The sequence below is a fragment of the Uranotaenia lowii genome, chromosome 1, assembly GCF_029784155.1.
Source record: "Uranotaenia lowii strain MFRU-FL chromosome 1, ASM2978415v1, whole genome shotgun sequence".
Taxonomy (NCBI): domain Eukaryota; kingdom Metazoa; phylum Arthropoda; class Insecta; order Diptera; family Culicidae; genus Uranotaenia; species Uranotaenia lowii.
Genome location: NC_073691.1, coordinates 9770022 through 9795021, shown reverse-complemented (window position 1 = coordinate 9795021; position 25000 = coordinate 9770022). Strand labels below are relative to the sequence as shown.

The 25000-nt window shown below is 38.6% G+C and overlaps 3 protein-coding genes across 6 annotated transcripts in view; 1 reads left to right on the top strand and 2 right to left on the bottom strand.

Annotated features, from left to right (window-relative positions):
* The window catches only part of LOC129740176 (mitochondrial ornithine transporter 1), a 3081-nt gene extending 810 nt beyond the window's left edge, over window positions 1-2271 (bottom strand). The window contains exons 1-3 of the mRNA XM_055731788.1: window positions 2141-2271; window positions 735-2058; window positions 1-666 (exon numbers count right to left, since the gene is read on the bottom strand). Coding sequence (XP_055587763.1) covers window positions 1-666; window positions 735-801 — 733 coding nt within the window. The 5' untranslated portion in view covers window positions 802-2058; window positions 2141-2271. The remainder of the gene's footprint in view (window positions 667-734; window positions 2059-2140) is intronic.
* The window catches only part of LOC129740175 (uncharacterized), a 31181-nt gene extending 13326 nt beyond the window's left edge, over window positions 1-17855 (top strand). Inside the window, exon 4 of the mRNA XM_055731786.1 lies at window positions 17643-17855. The gene's annotated coding sequence lies outside the window, so the exon portion shown is untranslated. The remainder of the gene's footprint in view (window positions 1-17642) is intronic.
* Window positions 8310-25000, bottom strand: part of LOC129740174 (uncharacterized) — a 19445-nt gene continuing 2754 nt past the window's right edge. The window contains exons 2-6 of one of the 4 annotated variants that reach the window (XM_055731780.1): window positions 14426-16125; window positions 14155-14363; window positions 13745-14094; window positions 13511-13674; window positions 8310-13453 (exon numbers count right to left, since the gene is read on the bottom strand). In XM_055731780.1, coding sequence (XP_055587755.1) covers window positions 10605-13453; window positions 13511-13674; window positions 13745-14094; window positions 14155-14363; window positions 14426-16125 — 5272 coding nt within the window. In that variant the 3' untranslated portion in view covers window positions 8310-10604. The remainder of the gene's footprint in view (window positions 13454-13510; window positions 13675-13744; window positions 14095-14154; window positions 14364-14425; window positions 16126-25000) is intronic. The other 3 variants (XM_055731781.1, XM_055731782.1, XM_055731783.1) reach the window with 3 other exon arrangements.

Genomic DNA, 25000 nt, shown 5'->3' with positions numbered 1-25000 from the left:
TGCTCTTGATTACGTCGGCCGGGAAGATGGCTGTCCACAGGGCCACTCCTCCGACCGCCCCCGCTACCATGGTGTTGATCGGTCCGATATCGTCCTTCGATTGTCCCGGTTTGGCTAGCAAACTGCGGGTCGCTTCGTAGCCTCCGAAAAAGAAAAAGTATCCGGGCATTTCGCGGGCAAACGTCGAAGAGAGGCCTCGAAACATGCCCGGTATCCCTTCGGTTCGCAAAATAGTCCTCGTTAGCTGATAGGGCGAAAGTTTGGGAACCTTCTCGTGTGGCTTTAGATTGTTTTGCTGGACTTCTCTAAGGGCTTGTAGTTTGCATTTGATCAGCTCTGTGGGACAGAGTGTGAATGAGGAGAAAAAGGCTGCCAGGAAACCGGCTGTGGCATTATCCAGGGCACTAAGGTCGGCTACCGATGGCTTCCGGGTGACGTTGGCCACTACGTTCTGGCAGGCACCGTACGCCGCGAATAATACTGAATTTTCAGCCACATTGGCAATGATAGCTGGAATGGTCCCAGCGTACAAGCCCCGCACCACCCCATCTCGTCTAAATGTTTTCATCGTGCAGTCCACCATGTTCTGATACAACTGTGGAAAGGTTTGCATCTTCACTTTGACCGTGTCCATCGGTTGGCTCACGTAGACCAGGGCGACGCCACCTTTGACGAGAAAAGGTCATTTTAATTCATGCATTAAAAGAAAGATCCTTCAGTCATAAATTACTCACCCAACGATCCAGCGGTGAAATCGATCGCTCCGGTCTTAAAACCGCCACCCTCAGCTTTTCCGTGCATCTTGAAACTGTTTTCCTGGAATTCTAGTCGTAATGTGCCGTTCAATCCCTGTGTTTATTTCCTGATGATTCAACCCCAAAAGAGGATGATCTGATGTTGTCGTCAACAGTCGCGTGATTCGTCACAAATATTTGCGCTTATGTAGCACTAAACCAATCTGGTCGCGATAACAACAGTCTATTTTTCCGCTCTCTGCTGGTTTTCAAGATCACACTGATTTCCTCTCAAGTGCAGCCGAAAGATTGAATTTATCACAGAACACATTAACGGTTTTACCCCCGGTTGGCTATGACTAGTGCCTCATCATCATCTGATAACGGATCTACAATAACAGCCTTATCAACGAAATAATTGTTTGTTGTTACCATTCAAGTCCAACGGGTGTGTGTGTGTTTGTGTGTAGGTATACAAATATGAACGATCCTGTTCGAGTCGTCTGGGTTTGGTGGCCTCTGTTGCTGACCACACTTTTTTTGCCTTCGCCGTGGGACTAGACACTGCTAGTCAGGTACCACTAATCGATCCAGTTCTGCCTCCAGTGTATTTTTGTATTGCATCAGCAGTAATCAATCGCGTTGCGAAACGAATGCGCCAATATAGAACTAGTTTTTTTTATTTCAAGTGTCACTACTTAGTTCCACATGTGGCGACCAAGTTTCAGGTTTTAAACGAGCACGCGACGCGTTTATCTTGGTCCAACAATACTCAACAACTGAAGGTAGAGAACTCTGGCTGGAGGCTCGACCCCCTGCAATCCTGCCTGTCTTATCAAATTGCAAATTATTGAACTGAACTTGAGATACTTCGATGGCGTTGTTGCGTTGTGGATGTGGGTTTATTCAGGCGAACGGACCGACTGACGACTAGTTCAATGAGATAGTAGGTCTAAAGGTATGACTGAACGAATGATTGACTGACCAGACCAGACCCGGGACTGCAACTGCCGTACACAAATAATGAATGGTGGTGGGAGAAATTTTCCTTTTCGTTCGGCAGATTTATTTGTGCACACCATTCAAAATGCGTCTTGAATTGCTGATAAGCGCAACTGGATTCTTGTTGTTGTTGTTGCACTTGAATGGTCCAATAAGGAGATACCAATGAGTTATCTTATCTTTTCTGTTGGTTGTTGTTTCAATCGTGGTCACATTTTTGCGTTGTCGGGCTTGTAAGTCCTTCGCAGCATTCGTTTTGTTGTTAATTTTGTGCTTTCCCTTTCGTTTGTTTTCGTCGCCAGACAGAATGTTGTTTAGAGAACTGTGAAAAAAAAACCATAAAAAAGTTAGAATCCCGGAACTGATCACAAGACGGCTGCCTTATCAGTTAAACTGGTACTTACGCGTACGTTTTCCTGAGAATTTTTTTTAAAACATGATGCAAGACAGTAGTAATCAACAGGAACCGGTTTACGGGATTCACCCAAGCTCATGAAAAGCGCACGTGGTCTGTGGGCGGACGCTCAGCCAGCACTCGGATGTTTGTTTTGAAATTCGACATTGAGTTGCACGCGTGAGTGACTCATTAGACCGGTTCAATGTATCGAATTATTTTTTACTGTTGCAATAAATACTTACATAAATGTAATTTATAAATGGAAATTTTGTATAAATTTACCATAAATTGAATCGGAAAATGGAACGGCTATTATTACAACGAGCAAATCATTGAAATTCGATCAGTAAATCATTGGACCAAAAATTTTATTTTTGAACGCCTTGTAAAATTTCGTTGATCATGCGTTGACTTGCAACTATTTTCGAAAATTGTCATACACACAACTTTAAACGAAAAAAAAAATTCAAAATAGGAAAAAATAAACTGACAAAAACTTTACAATTGAAATACTCAAAAATGCAATCATGACAAAAATGAAAAATAATGACAAAATAACAAAAACTACATAGATTTTAACAAAAAAATAATTAAAAAAAAGCAAAATAGAAAAAAAAAATATTTAAAAAAAATAGAAAAAAAAACTTAAAATGACAAAAATAAAAAATAATTTCCAAATTACAAAAATGTTATAATGAATTAAATACCAAACTGACACAAATGACAAAAAATGCAAACATGGTGGTTTCATCATTATTTCTGTCATTTTAGTTGTTTGTGTCCTTTTTTTTGCAATTTTCTTTTTCATTTGGTCATACATGTCATAATTCGTTTCGTTTAGATTGTATTTTTTGTTCTATATTTAGATTTCTAATTATATTCAGAACCCCCCTATTAAAATTAATTGGACCACCCTAGTCAAAAAATATGTTTTAGATGTCTCATAAAAGTTCAAATGGTGTAGTGTATATTTAAGTGGTAAGTTCAACAGTATTAAATTATAAAAAATAACAAAAATGCAAAAAATGCCTAAAATTTCTTTTTGCGCAGTTTTATACCGTATTTTTTTCACCTGGAGGCAAACCAGGGGCAACCTAGGTTCGCTCTAACTGCTGTCATCGTGCTCATTTATTGTTCTAGAGGCAACCTAGTTTCGCTCGAAAAACGAACGGAGTCACCCTGAGAAAAAGTCAGTTTTGCGAGAAGTTCACCAATACTCTCAACGTTGTTGTCAAAACATTAAACAGCTGTTTGTGGATGAAAGCAAAACAGTTGAAATAATAAACGGGAAAATGATTATTGCCGCGATTTTGAACCTCTCAGCCAAGAAAAATCGTACTATCTGCTGTCCAGTGCAATCCGGACACGAAAAAAGGCTATCCGGACGTGAAGAACCGAGTGAAGAAATCCAGAAGGGAGAACAAAATGACAGCTGCATGTAAACATTGCGCTCGTTCTAACGCACACCTATGTACGTGTGGAATAACTCGAAAACCGAAAGTCGTTTTTTTATTCGGACGGATCCAGAGCCAAATCCGTAAACAAAAAAAAACACCATTATACATATTTTGTCATTTTGTTTACATTTTTTATTCTTTGTATTTCGGCAATTTTTGTAATTTTTGTCATTTCTTGAGTTGTGTCGACAACTCACTGTAATTTGTCATTAACGACAACCCTAGTGAAAAATTATAAGATGCCTCATTAACAACATTCGTATAGTTGAAGTGTCGTTTGGAGCAATTCATGATTTATTTTATAGGTCAACTCTGAAACACCGGTTTTCGAAAAAAGCGCAAAGAATTCTATTTTTGGTTAAAACTTGTTTCAAGTCATTTTAAGTCATTAGGCATTAAATTTCTAATTGTGATTTTCCCGATTTGATCCCTTTGATCTCGTTGTCGTTGTGAAACCACTGAATCAGCACGGGCACCGTCAATCGCATAATGTAACTGCATATATTCATCTCGGTTGCAGAGCAGAGAAATGTCATTGCATTGCCATGAGTCGTTAAACTTCGACTGCGACGACTTTCGGCCCATCACCCTCTCTCCGTCTTTTAAATGAATTTCTATTCATATGCCGGTCCATTTTTTCCACCAGTCGTAGAATTCGAGCAATCGCAGTCAAACAATCAATGACGAGCTAAGGTAAACGTTCAAGTCTCCTGGAGTGGATGGAATATTTCCAGTGTTCATACAAAAGGTGAGCAAGGATTTGGTCCCGATCCTAACCAGACTTTTTCGAGCAAGTTTTATGCTAGCACATATTCCGACATGTTGGCAAAAAGTAAGAGCTGTTTTTATACCAAAAGCTGGAAAACGTAATAATAATATTCCTAAATCATACAGACCAATAAGTTTGACCTCCATTCTTCTTAAAATTATGGAAAAACTTGTGGATTTTCACATAAAAGCAACATATATCAAAAAGAAACCCTTAAATGAACAACAATTTGCATATCAAGCAAATAAATCAACCATAACAGCTTTGCACAAACTAGTTGCGAAAGTTGAAACATCTATTGAAGTGAAAGAAATTGCTCTAGCAGCCTTCCTTGATATTGAAGGAGCTTTCGACAACGCTTCACATAATTCTATCAAAACGGCGATGATATCCCGTGGTTTCGACGAAATTGTAATAAAATGGATTCAGGCAATGCTGAGCAATCGAAAAATTACAGCCAAGCTAGGAGATACATCACTGACAGTGAAAACAACAAAGGGCTGCCCTCAAGGAGGAGTACTATCGCCTCTGTTGTGGACACTGGTAGTAGATGATCTCCTGAATAACTTGACTGAATTGGGCTTCGAAGTGCTCGGCTTTGCAGATGACATAGTAGTCATAGTACGAGGTAAATTCGACTGCACTGTTAGTAATAGGATGCAAAATGCCTTAAATTACTGTCTAAAATGGTGCAAAAAAGAAGGACTTAACATAAATCCCTCAAAAACTACAATAATTCCATTCACAACAAGAAGAAAAGTTGATATAAAGGAATTAACCTTGAATAATCAACCCATAGCACTAGGAACTCAAGTTAAATTTCTTGGCGTTATTCTTGACCAAAAGCTGAACTGGAACGCGCACTTAGAATACGCAATTTCTAAATCTCTATCAACGTTCTGGGTATGCAGCAAGACTTTTGGAAAATCATGGGGACTAAAGCCGAATATGATCTCATGGATCTATACAGCAATATCGAGACCCAGATTATCCTATGCAGCTCTTGTCTGGTGGCCCAAAACATTACAGGAAACAACACGGAAGAAACTATGCAAATTACAAAGAGTAGCATGCCTTTCAATAACTGGAGCATCAAAGTCAACTCCATCGTCTGCGCTGGACGCAATCTTAAATCTCTTGCCTCTACCTGAGTACGTGCAGTTGGAGGCGGAAAAAGCAGCTTTAAAATTGAAACGAACTGATTTATTACAAAATTGGGAGCTTAAAGGGCACCTAAAAATTCTAAACAGGTTCAACATGAATGCATTGGTTACATCCGTTCAAGACTGGATGATTACTAAACCAAATTTTTATACAAGCTTCAAAGTTATCGCTACGGATCGATCCATATGGGCAGAGGGTGGCCCTACAACTAGGATAGGATCGATAAATTTCTTCACTGATGGCTCAAAAATGAATAATAATGCTGGTGCCGGAATATATGGTCCAGGGGTAAACATCTCGATCCCAATGGGAGGCTGGCCCACAGTTTTTCATACAGAAGTCTATGCGATATATTATTGTGTGGAAATATGTTTAAAGAGAATGTATAGACACGCTAATATCTGCATATTTTCAGACAGTCAAGCAGCAATACGGGCTCTGAAAGCCCCAATGTGCAATTCAAAGCTGGTGTGGGATTGTATTAATGCTTTGAATCAATTATCAATCCAAAATCAAGTGAACCTATACTGGGTTCCAGGCCACTGTGGTATAGAAGGCAATGAGAAAGCAGATGAACTCGCTAGGAAAGGATCTGAAAGGCGCATGATTGGCCCTGAACCTTTTTGTGGAGTATCTACTTGTGCTCTTACAAGTGAATTAAAAAAATGGGAGAACTCAAAGATCAAATTCAAATGGCTTGTAGCCATCGGTGCTAGACAATCTAAAAAATTCATAAAGCCCGATTCTAAGAAAACTTGTGAACTTCTAAGTCTATCGAAAAGGGATCTTAAAACAATTACAGACCTTTTTACAGGGCACTGTCCATGCAACTACCACTTACATAAAATAGGCAAACTCAGTAATGAGATGTGCCGGTTTTGTCAAACTGAAGTAGAAACTGCAGAGCACTTAATGTGTGACTGTGGATATCTTATGACACATCGACTGAAAGTTCTTGGTAAGCGAATCTTGACGCCCGATGATATTTGGAAGATGAAAGCCAGTAAGGTGGTGGGATTCATAAGAAATACCATCCCAAACTGGAATAATGTCTCGATTCCGACTACAACTGGCATCTCTATCAATGATGACAGTATTGCGTAATCAGACAAATAATAAATTGGGTTATTCCACAATAGATCACAAAAAGTTGGTCGCAGTGGATCTTCTCATACAAAAAAAAAAAAAAAAAAAAAAAAAGGTAAACGCAATAGCTTCTTTTATTATACTTGTTTTCAGTTTTTTATTATCGCTCATTTACTTCAACCTTAACCCACTTAAAACCTGTGAACACAATATTCAAAAATAAATTTTTCAGGAGAAGCTTGAATTTTTGTAAACACGATACTGATAAGTAAACTTCTCACTAGAATAGTACAATTGGTTAAAATTACGGAGATAATCGTCATTAAGGCGACGGCCTCTTCCTCGATATTGGTTTTATAGGTGTGCGAATTTATCTATGAAAATAAATAGGTATGCATATTCATATACACAGACTTATCAATGATGATCTTTCCAAAAGTAAGTACGGTGCTGGTTAAGATCAATTGACCACTTCTGAGAAGTTTCAAATTGACATTAGCCTTCCATCGGAATTCCTCGAAATCTTCCAACGGTGTTAAAATAGTTTTCGAAATTTAACGGTTGAGTATTGGCTTTACATTAGAACCTGAATGTTTACCCTCTGAAGTTTATGATTGGATATCGTGTTTACTCGATGAACACTTTCAAAAACGGCCACCCATGGAACTTATCGAAAAAATTTACTATACGATCAGTGCAGATGATATTCTTCTCGAACAGAATAAAGTTAGAAGCTAAATTTTATGAAAATTCTTTATTTCCACCACTAAGTGTTGTAGATGGCTCTGCAGTACTGATTACATCAGATATATATTTTATGCTGATTTGTTTTTCCAATACACACCATGGTTACTCCGCAGAGGTGCCAGGTTGTTTTGGCAAAAATCAGGACACCACGATGAAAAAATCAGGATTTTTCAGGACACCAGTAAATTGATGAAAATAACATGCAGCTCTGCTTAGATTGCATAATTAAAGGCTAAATACAGGTGCTGAAGACGCCTCAAATTATGCAACTGAAGCAAATGAATTCAAATATCATTTGAACCGAAGATGATCATCGGTTGAACATGGTTAAATTATTTTATTAAAGATTTGTTGGATGTTCTCACCATTGATCAATAAATTTAGTTATAATTTAGATATTTTTTGAAAATCAGGACAAATCTGGACATTTTAAAGGTCATTTTTCAAAAAAATCAAGACAATTCAAGCGTTTTTGAAAAATCAGGACGCCTCTTGAAAATCAGGAAAAATCCTGAAAAATCAGGAAACCTGACATGCCTGTTCCCCCTTCTAGATGCATGAATTTTGTAACCTGAACTCTTCAGATTGCGTCGGCAATATCGAAGGTTTATATAGAAGGTGATCGGATAGATTATTGAGTTAAGGATTTCGGATGCCGTCTTTCTTTCTTCCTTTTTTATAATTTTTATTCATTTATTTATTTATACTTTCGTACCATTTTATACACATGCCTGATTTGTTCGGGTTCGTTTTCATTTGGATAATACCTTACAAGATTGTGTTGTTATTTTTTTCCAATTCTTCTTTCGGTGTCTCTGCTTTATTTTGCTGATACTAGATTAAATCGCTCACAAATCATATTATAATGTTTGTCCTCTTTTTTCATGATCTATTTAATGTGTATGGGTGTAAAGTTTACAGATTCTTTAATTTAAGGTGACCGTCATTTATAGTTTTTTTTTGTTTCAGTTTTTTTTATTCTATTTCTCGAAATTTGGTCGAAGGGGTTTTGTTTTGCTTTTGCAGTTGAAACTTTAGCTATCTCCTGTTTTCATCTTGTGTGGTTATGAGTCATTGTTTTTTTTTGTTTGTATAAGGAGGTTATGCTAAGACAACGGAAATGATTAAACGGTAAATTAGTTGTTCTACACCGCTATCGTTACAGCTCTAAATAGTTGACAGCTCTTTGTTTCAAGCTTATGAAATGGTTTGTCTTTAATTTTATACTCATGTTACACAGATACATTATTCGTTTGCTGGGGATTTCTCTTTCTTAAATTTTTTTTTATGATTTTACTCCTGTTTAAGTTTTTTTGTTGTTGTAAATATTGATTATACAGCTACGAATAAAACGGCTAACTGACAAGACTCTGACTGGTTTTTTTTTGTTGTATTCTTTATTGGCTACCGTTTTTAGAAGAATATTGTGCACAAGTATTCAAACTAGCTGAGATCGGCCACAGAAAAATGCGCTAGCGTATCTCTTCAACGACTTTTTTCTGGATTTTTTATTTAGTTTTCTTCCTTTCTTTGGCACAAAATCGATTTATTTCATTCAATTTTTGTATGTGGAATTTTTGGTTTGTGATTAGTTTTTGATAAGTTTCCTTCATTACTTAGGGTTTGGTTTTGTTTGGTATATCTAGAGTAATTTATCGTTACCCTTTTCTGGAGTAAACATTACAAACTACGATAAGTATATTTTGCGTAAGCAATTACTGCTCAAAATTCGTACTATAGTTTTTTTTATCTGCGCTCAATAAATCGGAAACGTTTAGAAGAAAAAACATTCATAATGTTTTCCTGGTTTTTAACGGTCTCGATTATAGTTTTAAAAGTAAACAAAATAGTTTTCTAAAAAATCTAAATAATCCCATTTCTATTTTAAGCGAAATTTTTTGATTGTTTTCATAAAATACTGATCAAGCAATAAGATGAGGCGATAATCAATCGGTAACAGATACACATGTGATAGACAAAAAGAAGTCGTGAAAACTTGTGAACATCCACAGATACGTTACGATAAAACAGTGAAAGTATCTCCATTTCAGGGGGAAGAAGGGTGGTGGGGATCTAGGCTTAGCCGTTAGCTTAGCGTATGTATATTCAGATTACCATTCTCATATGTGCTATGGTTTTTTTTTTCTGGCGACTCTTCTACAGGCAAATTTCATACAAATTCGCTTTCTTGTTGTGTGTGTGTGTGGCTTCAGTATAATGTATATATAACTTGCGTATATTTTATGTTTGTGTGTCAGATTTCGGCTCCACGAAACCGAATATATTTTTGTAGCTAATGTTTAGTTATTTTCAAGTGAGTTTTTTGTGAGTGTTTTTGTTTAAGTTGATTCGTATTGTGAACATTATAGAAACTCTACAATCTGCTCTGGTGGGAGATTCCTTGTTTTGCTGCGGGTAGTTTTTTTTCGTTTTTTTTTTTATAATTTATAGAAAATCATTGAGCTTTCTTGTAAAATAATTTGTCGCTGGTTATGTTGTTGTTTTTACACGTTTCTCGTCTAGCTTTTTGTATATTTTTTCGTTTCTTATTTTTCAGTATTCTTGTTTGAGTATTGTAATCACTGAATAGAGCATTTGGAAGCTCCGGTACTTACTCAGGTGTTAATGGAGAACAAAAGTTTAAGTGATGCATCGAAACTATCTTCCTCTCATTATTCGTTCTACGAATAGAAAAAAAAACAAAATAAAAAAACATTAGTGCAGTAATTCTTCCCGTAAAAAATTCACGATCGAGTGTCGTGTTCACCTCACGGCAAACAAGATTCCATTCCGGCTTCCAGTGAGAAGTTTACGATTGAGTAATTTTCTCACATGAAAAATTCACAATTGAATATGGAGTTTACAGTATAACATAAACGATGATTATCGTGATAAGTACGAATGAATAACTTGTTTACGAAATTAGATTGAAGTTGTTACTCGTGGGAAGTTCGCAATTAAGTATTATCAAGTCCTATACAACATTTGATAAAAGTTACTTCCCTTGAGATGTCTATGACTGAGTATCATGTTTTTCTGTCAATACAATAGAAATAGCAAAATATAACTTTTTTATCCATCAAAGAACACAATGAATTCTTAGGGTTTCCTTTTGGGTTGAAAATAACCCCGAACCGATTCCAAATCATGGTGATCTGGCAACGAGTTATCAACCTCAATAGGAAACCATGCGACCTTGAGAAACTATCATCCATGCATCACTAAAACGTTCAACGTTCAGAAACTTCTTAGTAGTATGACGGAAACGGATGATAGTTAGCGGCAGCAGCTGCGGCGGCCGCGTGTTGATTCAGCGGCGGAGAGGTCAGGTTCTGCTTCACCGAGTGGTGATGGTAGTTACTGGATCCCACCTGGTGATGGTGATGGTGATGGTAGGCTCCGAAACCTCGCTGCGGGGAAACGACGTGCCGTGGGGGTGGCGGTGCTGGACCGGGAGTTTCCGCCAGCAGCCGGTTGTTCTGTTCGAAGATCAGGTGGGCTGCTGGATCGACCAGGAGTCGATGGTTGGTGGCTGCCAACTGTTCGCTCGCTAGTAACCGGTGGTGATCGGGCAAGGAATCTCGGTTCGAGTGTTGGATCTGGGAGGATAGGAACGAGGGATGCCGGACATGATGTGGGGTGTTACCGACAATCATATTGCTGCCACTGTTGGAGCTCAGATCGAGTGATACCATACGGATCATGTCCGGATGAGGGTGGGAGTAAGGTATAGCCGGTGAAGGTGGCGATGGCATCAGGTAGTTGGAGGTGCGGCTTAGATCGACGGATGCTGGTTGATCTGGTTCTGAATCCTGAGCGATGTGATCTTGGATCATGTGCTGCATTTGCTGTTGTTGTTGCTGCTGCTGTTGTTGTTGTTGCAGTTGAAACTCTTGCTGCTGCTGTTGTTGATGTTGGTGTTGCTGCTCCCGATCGCTAAGGATGTCGTAGATGTGGTGGTGATATCGATTGAAATTCGGATTAGATCCTGTGCCGGGAACTTGGAAGTTGCTGTGCGAATAGCTCGATGGAAGACCCGTTCGGGAGGTCATGTCAATGCCTTGGAAGTCAGAGTTTTCGTTCATGCTGCCGCTGGGACGGAAGTCCGGAAGATCTACACTAGGTTCGTGGTTGTACTTGAGTCGCAAATCGGTCGATAGTTCGGAGCCTAACGCGTTGTTTCGTCCAGTGTCGTATTTGTTGCTAGTGCTGCCGGAATTGGAAGCCATGAAGTCGGCCGTAGCCGATTGATTGGTGATCTTCATTTTGGTGTCACTGTTCACCGACAAATTTTCCGCTATTACGATGCTGCTATCTTCATCGCTCGACAAGTGTTGCATGTGGTGGTTGCTCTTGAGATTTGCTTCGAAGTTCTCCAACGCTAGAGAGCTAATGGTTTTCTCCTGTCTACGGGCGTAGCTATTGTTGTTGTCGGAACCGAAATCATATCTCGGTAAGGAAGGTGTTGAAGCCGGTGAAATGAGGTCATGCTCTGCGTAGATCTGACGAGAGCTTGAACGGGCTGGGGAATTATTTGCGATTTGGGACTGCTGCTGTTGTTGTTGTCGCTGGCTTGTGCTGGTGTTTGAGTAGTTGAAGTCGTTATGTTCTGGAGACAACGTACTCTGTACCGATTCAACGCTTGGATTGTGCTTGTGTGGAGTCGACTGTGGTGTTGACTGTTGATGCTGCTGCCCTTCGTAGCCCATTATGTCTGTGTCACCGTAGTTAGATAACTTATCCCGAGGTGACTTCGGTCGAACCACTTCTATTTCACTGCGTTCTTGAATCGTGCTGGCATCGTCTGGAGAATTTGATGAGAATTGAGACATTGAGTTCATGGGAAGCGGGAAGTTGTGCGACTTCATCAGCTTCAAATCGTCAACTGCGTTATTGTTACAGCTGGAGTTGAACGAATCGTTCTGCAGATTGTTGCTCGATGCAGATCCTCCCGTTCCATCGATACCTCCGATGTGAAGATCTTGATTTTCGTTGTTGTTAGTGTTGGTGTTGTTCATCTCGGCCTCGTTGATAATGTTGCTCACAGAATTGAGCGCTGCTTCCACTAGCATACTAGCGGAAGTGTTTATTCCGTTACGACCCGTTAAACCACTGTTATTGTTGTAGAAGCTTCCCAGAAGCGATTGATGATTAAAATGGGAAGGGAATGTATGGCTCTGGAAAGCTGGTAGATCAGGCAGTGAACTGTTCAAGCTACCAAAGCTAGACGTATACTGTTGCTGTTGTTGCTGCTGCTGCTGCTGATTTTGTTGTTGATTTTGCTGTTGCGCATTGGCGTTTTGTTGGTTCTGGTTGTTGGAATCTACCACGTCCAAGATGGTTGAATTGTCGTCATCATCTTCGTCGTCGTCTACCGTATGTTGTTGAGAAGCACTGTGTCCAACATTTCCGTTCATTATCAACTTTGTTAGAAAGTCTCTATTGGCTGCGAGCATATTTTCCGGATTTGCTTGGTCCGGAATATGATCGTTGTCACTGATCCATTTCTTGCTACCTTTGCTGATCACTAAGCCTGGATTTTCTTGGTTCATGAACTCTTTGTATTTCTGTGTAGTTGCCAGTGCGTTCAAATCTCCAAACCCATCCGTATCAACGACCGGTTTTTCGTCCTCGCCACAAGGTATTTTGTAGTGTAGTGAGTTCTGCTCTGCTTGATTTGATATGTTTGCTAGCCGCGAGTGAAGCTGACTAAATTCTGCATGTTTTTCTTCGGACAGTGGTTGGTTCAAATGACGCTGGATCGCTTCCAGCCGTTCGTCGCGCTCGCCGCAGTCATTAGAATCCATCTCCTCGTTCATTTCTTCCTTGAGGACTCCTTCCATATCCATTCCGTGCATTCCGGGTGGCACTTTGGTGAAATCCTTGAGATTTCCATTCAGAATCGATGAAATTTTTGTGGACAAGAGCGACAGGTTAGAGTCATTCTTGCACATCTCATTAAACGACTCTAGAATGTTCTTCGTCTTCAGGATGTTGCCTGCTAACTCCTTCGGTACTCGTTTTCTCTTCTCTGATCCTTCCTCGCCGGGTTCCAGCTTCCTGCGCTGACGCCGCTGCAGCCCATCTGTAATTAAGTCTACCATCAATGGTGCATAAGAATATCCGTAGCGGTGGATTCGGAGAGGCTACTTACCAACCAATCCTTTATTCATACCACCAGAATATGCATCAAAAGTATACGCCACACTGCGCTCGATTTTCGGCATCTGCTCCTGCGTATATCCGTGAACCTTCTTGTAGTGGAACTGCAGACACTGCTTGGTCGTAAAGGCTGCCGAACACTCGTTCTCCGCGCACCTATTGACCGAATCGGGGAAAGTCTCAGTCAACCATGTTATTTTTTAGTATAAAATTTAAAGTAACTTACTTGAACGGTCTAACCCCGGAATGGGTCAACATGTGTATCTTGAGGTTACTTCTGTTCTGGAACAGTTTTTGACATCGGGGGCAGCTAACGACGGCCGAATTTCTATTGTGAACCTCTTTGGAGTGACGCTGCAAGGCAGCACGGGAACCAAGTAGTTTGCTGCACAGCTTACACTGGAAGTCGCGCAATACCTCGGCCATGTCGCTGTGCATCCGTTTGATGTGAACTTTCAGCTTCTGTGGTTGACAAAACTTGCGACCACAGAAGTCGCACAGAGGTCGTGCCCGCTGCGGATTCATGCTACAACCATAAGTACGATGCATTTCCAGGTAGTTGAGTCGCAGGAAGAACTGTTACCGAAGAGATGACTGTTATAGAAATTTGGTTGAAAACTGTACAAAACGGCTTACCTTCTGACAAAATTGGCACTGATAGGCACCTTTGCCATCGTGCATCTTCTCGGCGTGCTTCATGATGTTCTCCTTTCCGAGTACGGCGATTCCGCACACCTTGCAGTGATACTTTCGGATCGTTAAACTGAACGCCGGATCGTGGAAGACCGAACAGTGCGTTCGGTAATACAGCGGATGGTCGAACCGCAAGTTACATCCACCGCAATCTGAAAAAGAGAAGACGAATTGAAACCAGTGATCAAGGTATGACTAACCGTTAACAACTCACTCGTCTTTTCCATTTTCTTTTTTCCCCAAGCTGAATTTGTGTCGTCGCTCCAATACAGCAACTCAGTACCCGGGTCCAGATCCGTACTGGTCACAAACACTATCTGTCCGTCGCGTACCTTCAAAACGCAATTCTTCTGATCCCGATGACGCGCCGGCCGAAGGTATCGCAACCAGTTGGAAATGTTCTTGTTCTCCATACTCACGTAGGTGGACTTGGTGCCGTTGAAGGTTTCGTACATGTAACGCATATTGCAGTCGTCCTGGATTTCCGTTTCTTTCACCACCTGCCCAATGACCGGACCCATCTGGGTGTATTTGGGTATGAAGATTTTCGTGTAGATGCTCAAGCCGTGGTTCACCGAATTAGTGACCGCTGCAGCAGCAACTGCCTGAGGAAGTTGTTCACCCGTTTGCTGTTGTTGAAGACTCGAGGAAGACGATTCGTTGGGATCCATGTTGAGAGGTACACCATTCGTACTAATTGCTGTCGCGCCCGGGTTCATAGTTGTTGAAAACGGTGCCAGTCGCAGTTCGAATTCAGGTGGTAACGACGTTTCCGAGTACGAAGGTAAGATGTCCAATTTATCTTCGAATTGGTTTTCCCCGTTTTCATCTCCTTCGTCATCGTCTTCATCGTCGTCGTAGTTACTGTCGTCATCGTCCATATCCTCCGGATTCTCCGGTTTCAGCACGATTTTGTGCTTTTTGATCAAATCTTCGTTCTGCTCTATCCATTCGCTAAGCTCGATTTTATTGTTGATAACTGCCATCGGTGTATCGAGGGGACATGGGTCGGTTCCATGCTTCAAGTTACACCCGGTGCATGCTTTATTTTTCGTTGTCGGTGTCTTTCTAGGTTTTTTAAGCGGTGGTAAAAATGGTTTACGATCTTCACCCAAAAACGGATTGTACTCTTGTTCTTCGTACTCGATACGTAGATCTACCGATCCTGCTTCCCGTTTCATTTTCCTACTGCTACCGAGCTTCGGGTCAAACGGTGCCTTACGAATGTCTATCTTTTTTATATCTACCTTACTTTCGTACGCCTCATCATCCGACGGGCGATCCGAATGCTCCGAAAAGTTCGAAGTTGATGGAAGCTCTTCACCGAACGGCTTCCTCACCATCTTCTGTTTCTCTTCCAGCTCCGTTTTGATTTTCTCCGCTATACGATAATCGAGCACTTCGGTTTCCGTATTCAATGAATCATCCGAACCGATCGTACTGCTAATCGAATCCTGTTGCACTTCATTGCCTTGTCCCAGCCTTCCCGGAAGCTTCTTGATTATGTTCTGCACTATGTACTGTTCATCATCGTCATCGTCTTCGCCTGACCCAGCACCCGCATCATCCCCACCGTCCCCACGCTCACTCTGCCTCGGTGGGCTCGGCGATCGCATCTGCCGCTGAAGACCTCGTCCCCTCCGTCTACGGAAGTCAATGTTACCACCTTCCTCGGTGTCGTCGTCATCTTCGTGGAAGTCGAATACACCACCACCGTTATCCGGTGGCCGCAGACTGGTGGTGGTCGTCGTGGTAGTTGTACTGCTGCTGCTACCGTCGTTGATAATATTTACACTATCGTGGAATTGTACTCTTTTGGTTTTCTTGATGCCAGGCTTGTCCTGCTTGGAACTACTGAGGGCACTCGGAGGAATAGGCCGGGGACTTTCCTGCTGCTCCAGACTGTCGTTAACACTGAAATGGTTAAAAATAATTGACGAATCAGTATGGCGCTCTAGCGATCATTGTAAAAAATTGTATAGAATTTATGTACTGATTACGAGTCAAGGAACTCTGATTTTCAATGAGAAGATCATCACAACTAATTTTGAATGTAAAGGCTAGCGATCCAATTCCTTAGAAAGCATTTTTACTAATCACAAATCGTCAGTATGAATACACCCGTTTACCGTATGGCCCGTGAGAGAGATTTTCATCCACAAGAACACTATACTAGTGCTTAACAACTTCAATTTTGCTCTCGATAAGTTGTGCATTCCGATTCAAATTTATCGTCTTAAGGACGTTAAGGATAAGTTTTCGCTCCCGGCATAGAGTTAAGGGCACGGAGAGTCCGAATGGAGGTAAGTAGATTGAAAAAGCACTCTCTGTTCGTTTGTTCTTTCGATCGCTTCCAGTTTTGTCGGAGAATATTCTCAGAACTAGAACTGACCGAAAGAAAATAATTTCAGACGAGTTGTCTTGATCGGCATTGGAAAGGGATGAGAAGTCATCGCGTTCTCATATTTATCGCTAAGTGATAAACCAGTTATCATTATCAGATCTGTTTGATTTGCTTCCCTGGTCATGGACAGACAGAGCTAATTGCGAATGTCATCTAACCACCGCCGCCCGTTACCTAGAGGATAGCATTCAAGCCCTTTAGGCCATGAGATTAGGTTATGAGATCGAATCCCGGTCACGGTACACATAGTACACTTTCTGTGGGCTGGTGGTTTTAGCATTCGTAACATGCTAGCCATCATATCCTCGACAGATGTACGCTTTGAGTTAAGTTAATGCAATCTCTTCGAGGAAACATCGTGTTTCATTGATATCTAATATATCCTAACTATAACCACATTTTTTGCCTCAGATATTAAAAAAAAGATGGATTCATGAATTTGAGCCAAACCATGAATGCAATTCAATTTAAATAGTAATAAAAATGTACAAATTATAACTCAAAAAGCCTTCTAATTTGTTAAAAAAAAATCATGCGTATACCATTTGGCCCGGAGAAAAATCCCGATGTTTTTCAATGTGTAATTGAAATCACATTTCGACAACTCTTGAAAAATTTGCTGGGTGCCTTTACGCAGTGCTGTACATGTTTCAATAAAGTTTGAAGGAATTTCTGTATGTATGTATGTAGGGTTTCTCTATCGGTAGCAAGGTGTCCTTACATGTCTGTGTGGTTTGGCCTTCGAATTGCTGCTGAATCCAGTACGCCTGGCTTACCAGACTCGCGCCAGTGTATCCGCTAGACCACTTCACCGCTTATAAAGTTGGAAGGAATATTCGAAATAAAATCAGTCTACTTTGAAAATGAGTGACCTTGGAACATACTTTGGGTTACACCAAGAATATTAAATTGTTACGTTATAATAATTCCATGTTTTTACAAAATTTTGAACAAGTAAATTTAAAATTAATGTCAAATAGATTGATTACTTTAATATTTTAATGGAATATTTTTCCCTCTTTTTCAGGTAAAGTGATAAATTAATCAATGTGCCTTCTGAAGAAGAAACAAACGAAAACTCATTTTATCAAATAGTACACACAAAAGAAAGTTACTCTCCCAAAAAAAATTAATACAAAACTGCTCAAAGCGAAAAGTATTCATCCTCATTTGACTGCATTAATCAACAAACGGGTGAGTCTACTACTAGCCTATTATGACAACATACGTTTCATCATCATGGCTCTCGCATAAATTTATGTCCACACTCATCCATGTGGGAGGAAGCGCACACTCGGAAACAAATATTGGCAGGCTAGCTAGCCAGCACAAACCTTCCAACTCAACAAATCTGTAACAGAAATGTCTTTTAACAGCGAAGCGCCCAAATGTGGTCGTCGAAGTTGTCCTTGGACGCGAACGTAGCTTCGGCGCATCCCATTCATTTCCCAGTACCAAACATTAACAAATGTCATTACTCATCTCTCGCCTCGCGAGCTCCCATCATTATAGATGTCTGGTGGTCGCTGTTCGGGGGAGCCAGTTCCCTGTTTTTGGGCCACTATCTTTTTCTTATGATACCGTGTTTGTGCTAGTGTGAGTCTTAGATTCAATAAACTGAATAACATAGTTCTTTTTAGTTCCTTAAAAGGTCATTTCGAAAACGAAGTTGATCCGTATAAAGAATTCTTTCCTCGTATATATAATATTCAAACTGAAAAATTTGATATCTTGTTTTTAATAAGACTGACAATTCGTAGAAGCTGCAAATCAGTAAGTGGTTAATAACGATTGTCGCGATAAACAGCCAAATATACAAGGACGAATGCCTCTCAACTCGACAGTTTTTCTTTCATAGCAATTCTATATATCTCACAAAGTTTAAGTATATCCTTATTTTGATTTGATTTGGAATCGTGTCGCTATGAGAAAACTGTGGAGGAATGATAAAAAGTCAGCGATGTCGTTTTTTGCCGAAGGAAGACAATATGCTAAACTTGTCATAACTTCAATAAAACGAAGAAAAAATAATTTCAAGGAAAAGCTCTAGGAAATAGTAAATATCATCCATAAAATCCTTGATTTGCAAAAGGAAAGTTTATACTGTGAAATATAAACGGCGCACGTGCCGCCCATAAATCATAGTCGATGCACTTCTCCAATGGACGCTATCTCAAAAACCACTTGACAGATCGAATGTGCAAAAATGTGGATCATCGACAACGTGTATTTCAAAATCCACAACAAAAATCCAAAAATCCAAAAAAAATAGAAAATTTTTGAGTGATCGTTCAGTGTTAGTAGAAGTAGTAAATCAAAGTATAAAAACAAATATAATTTAGATCACGAAAAAAGGTATCGTAAATAAAATCCAAATTTATCCTCATTTTGAGAAGCCGGAAGTTTTGAAACCGAAAAATAAAATTTCAATAAATAACTCGGATATTTAAACTTGACTAAACAATTTATAGATCGGTTTTTTTCTATTATTTTTGAAATTTGGTCTATAATTCAAGAAAACATTGCTAACGTGTTGCTTCCACTTTACATCAGAAAAATTAAAGTTTTTATACAGTTTCAGGTAAGGAGGCAAAGAATTTATGTAAGAATTCATTTGCTTTTTAATTTAAGTTTCTCCCAAATAGGTGTGTTGCAACGCACACAGGTTAAGCTAGTAGTCAATACAAATTCCGATTGACAATTTTGATCTTGCATTTTTTGTATGCTTTATTTCTCGATTGGTAGATTGTTAATAACATATGAACTAAAGTTCTACCGAATAGTGGTATACGGCGAACGGCTGAATATCGAATATATTCAGCATTAATAAAAATACAAAAGCTATTATTTCAATTCCTTTTTTTTCTTCCTTCTTAATGCCCCTCATGTTTTTTGAGTTGATTGTTTTCAACCAGATGATATTACAAGATCTTTTTAAAGCAGGGGTCTGTTTGATTTTCAAAACTTCATCAAAAACTGAAAGGACATCAGATGTCTTGTCGCTTTAACACTAGAAAGACCCCACCAGTCAAAATGACTGGTTGGATACTTTTTTTGTTGAATATCTTTTAAATACTTCGCTTTAAAAATTCGCAAAAAATACGAATTTTCATGAATTTTAAATCTCTACAAAACTGTGGGACCGTGACCAGCCAAAATGACTGGTAAAATTCACAACCCTATAACTCAAACAAGATAAATTTTTTTCGCTTGCTTTTGGTTTCATTTGCAATCTACATTCAAGATAATGAGCCCTAGTTGATTTATGGTGGGCAGAAGTGTGTCATTCGATATGAAATTATTGATTTTCGATGCGAAGTCATGAAGATTTGTAAAAAAAAGTTCTCGGATTGGCCGCTGTGTGGCGCTTCAAGCACTTGACTCCCAATTTTTTGGTCTGTTTTGTTGCTCAACTATAATCGAACTTTCTATCAAAGTTTGGCGAAATTTCATCAAGATTTGTAAAAGTTCTTTTAGATTTAATACATGCCCATTCGAGTAATCGAGTAGTTTTAGGTGATAAATATGTTTTATACTTAACTAAAATGAGTAAAATAATTATGAATTGTGTACTCATTTATTCAAATTTGAAGACATCAGCTATGAAACTGAATAGTTTAAATGATATTTTAACATGGGTGCACGGAATATTTTTTATATTTTGGTTATCCATCATGGGTGCACGGATTTACTGCAGTTTCTGCCCAAGTATGTATTCACATTCATTCTTAGATTATTAGGTTCGACAAATTTCCAATGCAAGTTCACTTACAGGTATTCCGGCACCCGTGTATATACCTGGCCAGCTGGCAACTGATTGAACATTCTTATTGAACATTCTTATGATAAAAAGAAACACATCTTACCTATCGGCAACTTATGTGGTTTGAACCCAAGAGTTTTCTTGCCGATACCGGGAATCGAACCCAGTACGCCTGGCATACCTAAACCAGACTCGCGCGAGCCTATCTGATAGACCACATCGGCGCTAAGATATTTCAACATGGGTACACGAAATGGCTGTAAATTCGACGTTGTAGATTTTTAAGGATTAAATAGTTTTCAACTTGCTTCAGAACACAACATATTTTTGAGTTAGATATTGGGTATTTGAAATGCAATATTGGTCAATCGAAAAACATTTAGGGAAAAACAAATCAACGTGTATATTTGACAATATTTATTCATTATTTTTATTTTCACTGTTTTCCGCACGACATAACTTGATGCACATAATTCCTAAAATTCACTCGGTCCATGGTAGCCGTTTTCCAATTTCTTGGATGTTGATCAGATCTTATCAGATAAATATACGTTTGCAAAAACTTGTAATAAATAAATAAATTTATTATTTCAGGAATGAAAAAAACGGAACTTAAAATAAAAATCGTTATTTAAATCATTATGTCTCAACATGAAAGACATGGTTTTGACTTTGGTATAGTAAAGATTTGTAAAAATGATTTTTCAAAATTTGCAAAAAGTCCAATATTTGATTAAAACGCGGTGAATCCGTGCACCCATAGTGAAAAACTATGTATATAAAAAAAATTTTCATTTGAATCTATAAAAGTCAGGTCTTCATTCTTCACCTTTAGCATGCAAAAAAATTGATTTTGGATGATTGGCGGTGAATCCGTGCACCCATGGTCTGGTCACCCAATAGCCATCTAACATGATTTCATAATTAGATTGATAATGTATTTTAATTTTTTGAAAATTATTTGAAATATTCATTTTATGACATACACGCATTCGTGAACTATGCCAAAATGAGGTGATTCCGTGCACCCATGGTGAAAAAATATTTCCATTTTATAACAAAAATGTTACCAAATAAATAACAAAACAATTTCAAAAGAAAAAAGTTAAAAATATTATGATATAAAAAATTTTGAGTGGTCACGGTCCGAATAGGTATATTCAATTTGCCGGTCCTTCTAGTGTTAAGAGCGTTTATCACCAAAGAAAGTAGGTTGCTGTGAAATCTGGAACAAAACACGTCGAAACAGATGCAAAGCAATTCGTTATTGCTTAGGTTGAACTAAATGAAATTCGAATTTTAACAAGATATCTTCGAAATCTTTAACCTTAAGAATACCATACTTTCTACCACACTGTCGGGCACGATTTTTATAAAAGTTGTAAAAAAGCGCAAATCTGAATTTTTTTTTGGCAAAAACATACAAGAAAGAAAGGAAAGTGAAATTTCAAGTTTGCATTGAATCACAGCAGCAGTAATCGTATTTAGATAGAAAACAAAAAAACCTATGTTCATTTTAATTTTTTTCAAAATCTAAAAATTTTCAAAAAAAAGTTAGTTTTTTGATTGATTTAGCAAATAATTTGAATTAACCCGGGCAAAATCCGGGAAGTTTTGAATAATATTTGGGCATCCCGGCCAAATTTGACTTATCTCAGATTCTTTATTGGATTTATAGGCAAGCCTGGATTTATCAAGAAAATCTAGAGAAAACAATAATCAAAGTATAAAGCTATCTACAGCGAAAGATACAGCGTTACACCTAAGATGTTTTTGCTGATTGTGCTTTTTCAACATTTCTTTTGGATATTCTATAAATTTTCCCAAATCATTTGAAAAATTTACAATTATGTTATTTTATATATTTTTAAAATAACTATGCGGCGTATTCGGCCGAATAGTAAACTCAACTATTCGGTGAGCCGAATATTCGGCCTAACGGTTTTTGGGCGGTATTCGGCGCCGAATATTCGGTACACCTCTAATATGAATCAACATACAGATTCAAATTTATTTAAAAAAAACCACCCACAAGAAAAAAAGTATTTATATGAATTATGGGGGCAGCTTTGGAGCTCAGATTTGGAATAAGTTTCCATACTAACTGTTTCAAATGCTGTACAGTACAATATTTGAAATCTATAATTCAGAACGAATTTAAGAATTTAAAATTTTCAGAATATCTTGAACTAAATTTCAATATCGGGATCCAAAATCATGTGTGTTCAAAAACCAAATTAATCGTTTACGTAAGATCACGATGCAGAATTCAGAATCATAACCAAAATAAGATGTCAGAGTGTGAGCTCAGATTTAGAATTTATGTGCCGTTGGTACTCTGAATTCAGTTTAGAACCACATTTATTATCAAGATATTAAAAAATCTGATTCAGAATCTAAAATTTCATTTTCATTTGAGAATCGGAATTTGAAATTGATGTTTTGGAATTCAATTCAGGATTCTGAATTAGAAGTTTAAATCAGGACACACTTTGAAATTTGGATTGTAATAGAGATTGCAACCGGCATTTTCTTTCCGGATCAAATGACAAATTTTATTTGAATTATGGAATAATTTTTGCAATGCAGGCAACGGGTAAAATTTCTGATAAATAAATCTTATTTTCGAATTTAAATCTTCAATGTAAATTTTTTTCAATTTTTTTCGTTCAGCTATTGGACATTGTTTAAAATGTTAAAAAAAATGAAAACTGATGTTTTCGAATATTGATTTATTTTGATAGGGATTTTGCACAGTGCTTTAATACGAGTGAGCTGTTAGGCAAAACAGTGGCAGCTTTATCTTCTTCTTCTATATATATAAAAATGAATTTCTGTCTGTCTGTCTGTCTGTCTGTCTGTCTGTCTGTCTGTCTGTCTGTCTGTCTGTCTGTCTGTCTGTCTGTCTGTCTGTCTGTCTGTCTGTCTGTCTGTCTGTCTGTCTGTCTGTCTGTCTGTTCCCTATAGACTCGGAATCTACTGAACCGATTTGCGTGGAACTTGGCTGGTGGGGGTATTGGAAGCAGGGGAAGGTTCCTATTGTGGTTTGAGACCCCTCCCTCTCTCATGAAGGGGGGGAGGGGCCTCCCAAACAAAAGACAATTTTTTGCATAACTCGAGAACCCATCAAGCAAATGGTATCATATTTGGCATGGGGTGGTATTTGGGAACGAGGAATATTTTTATGAATATTTGACACCCCTCCCTCCTCTCAGTGGCGTGATAGAAAGGGGGGGAGGGGGGCTACCTTACAATTTTTCATATAACTCGAGAACTAATCAAGATATTGGATCCAAATTTGGCATGGGAAGGTATTTGGATACGAAAAATATTTCAATGATTATTTGAAACCCCTCCCTCTTTCCAGTTGAAGGGGGGAGGGGCCTCTTTCATATTTTTTTTATATAGTTCAAAAACTAATAAAGCAAATGGAACCAAATTTGGCATGGGAGGGTATTTGGATACGAAAAATATTTCTATGATTATTTGAGACCCCTCCCTTTTTCCAGTAGGGAGATATAAAGGGGGGAAAGGCCTCTTTTATAGTTTTCAACATAACTAAAAAAGTAATTAAGCAAATGGAACCAAACTTGGCATGGGCGGGTATTTGGAAACGTGACATGTTCTAATGATTGTTTGAGACCCCTTCCTTCTTACAGCGGGGAGGAAGGAAAGAGGGAGGGGAATTTCATACAATTTTTACTGCATAACTCAAGAACTACAACAGCAAATGGAACCAAATTTGGCATGGAACGATATTTGGGTACGAGAAATGCTTCTATGAATATTTGGTATCCCTCACTCTTTCGAAGAGGTGGATAAAAAGAGGGAGGCGAGGTCTCCCTTACAATTTTCAGTATAACTGGAGACTGGAGAGATCATCAAGCAAATTGAACCATATGACATGTGACATGACATGTGAGTGTATTTGGATACGAGAAATGTTTCTATTATAAATTGAAGCCGTACCTTTTAAGCGGTAAGATATGAAGGAAGCGGGGGGGGGGGGGGGGGGGTTCCATTTTTTTTGCATAACTCGAGAATTAATCGAGCAAATGAAACCAAATTTTATCATAATAATCAAAAAGTATTTGAGTACGAAAAATACTTTTATGAATATTAAGTTATCACCCCTCTATTGAAAGAAGAGAACGGAAAGGGGGATGGTACTTCCTTTCAAGTTTATACATAACTCAAAAATTTACTCCATAAATAAAACCAAATTTGGCATGGCATGGAATATAAGAAGGGAAGAGGGAAGCTTACATTTAACTTTTGTTTTACAAAATCCGAAAAATGGACAATACTTAACATGGAAAATCATTTTGGTATGACTCTATGATTATTTGACACATCATCCTCCTTTCAGTGAGAAGGTACATGGGAGGAGGGAGGTGAGCCCAATACAATTTTGTTAGCATATGTTCTCAATTTATGCTTACGAAGCCAACAAATGGAAACAAATATGGCATGGAAAGGTACTTGGTTACGAGATATGTTTCCACGATTGTTATAGACTCTTATGCTTTACAGTGTAGAGAGGGAAAGAAAGAAAGGGGCTCCATACAATTTTTGTTTTAAAAGCTTAAATACTTATCAACCAATGGAACTATATTTGATAC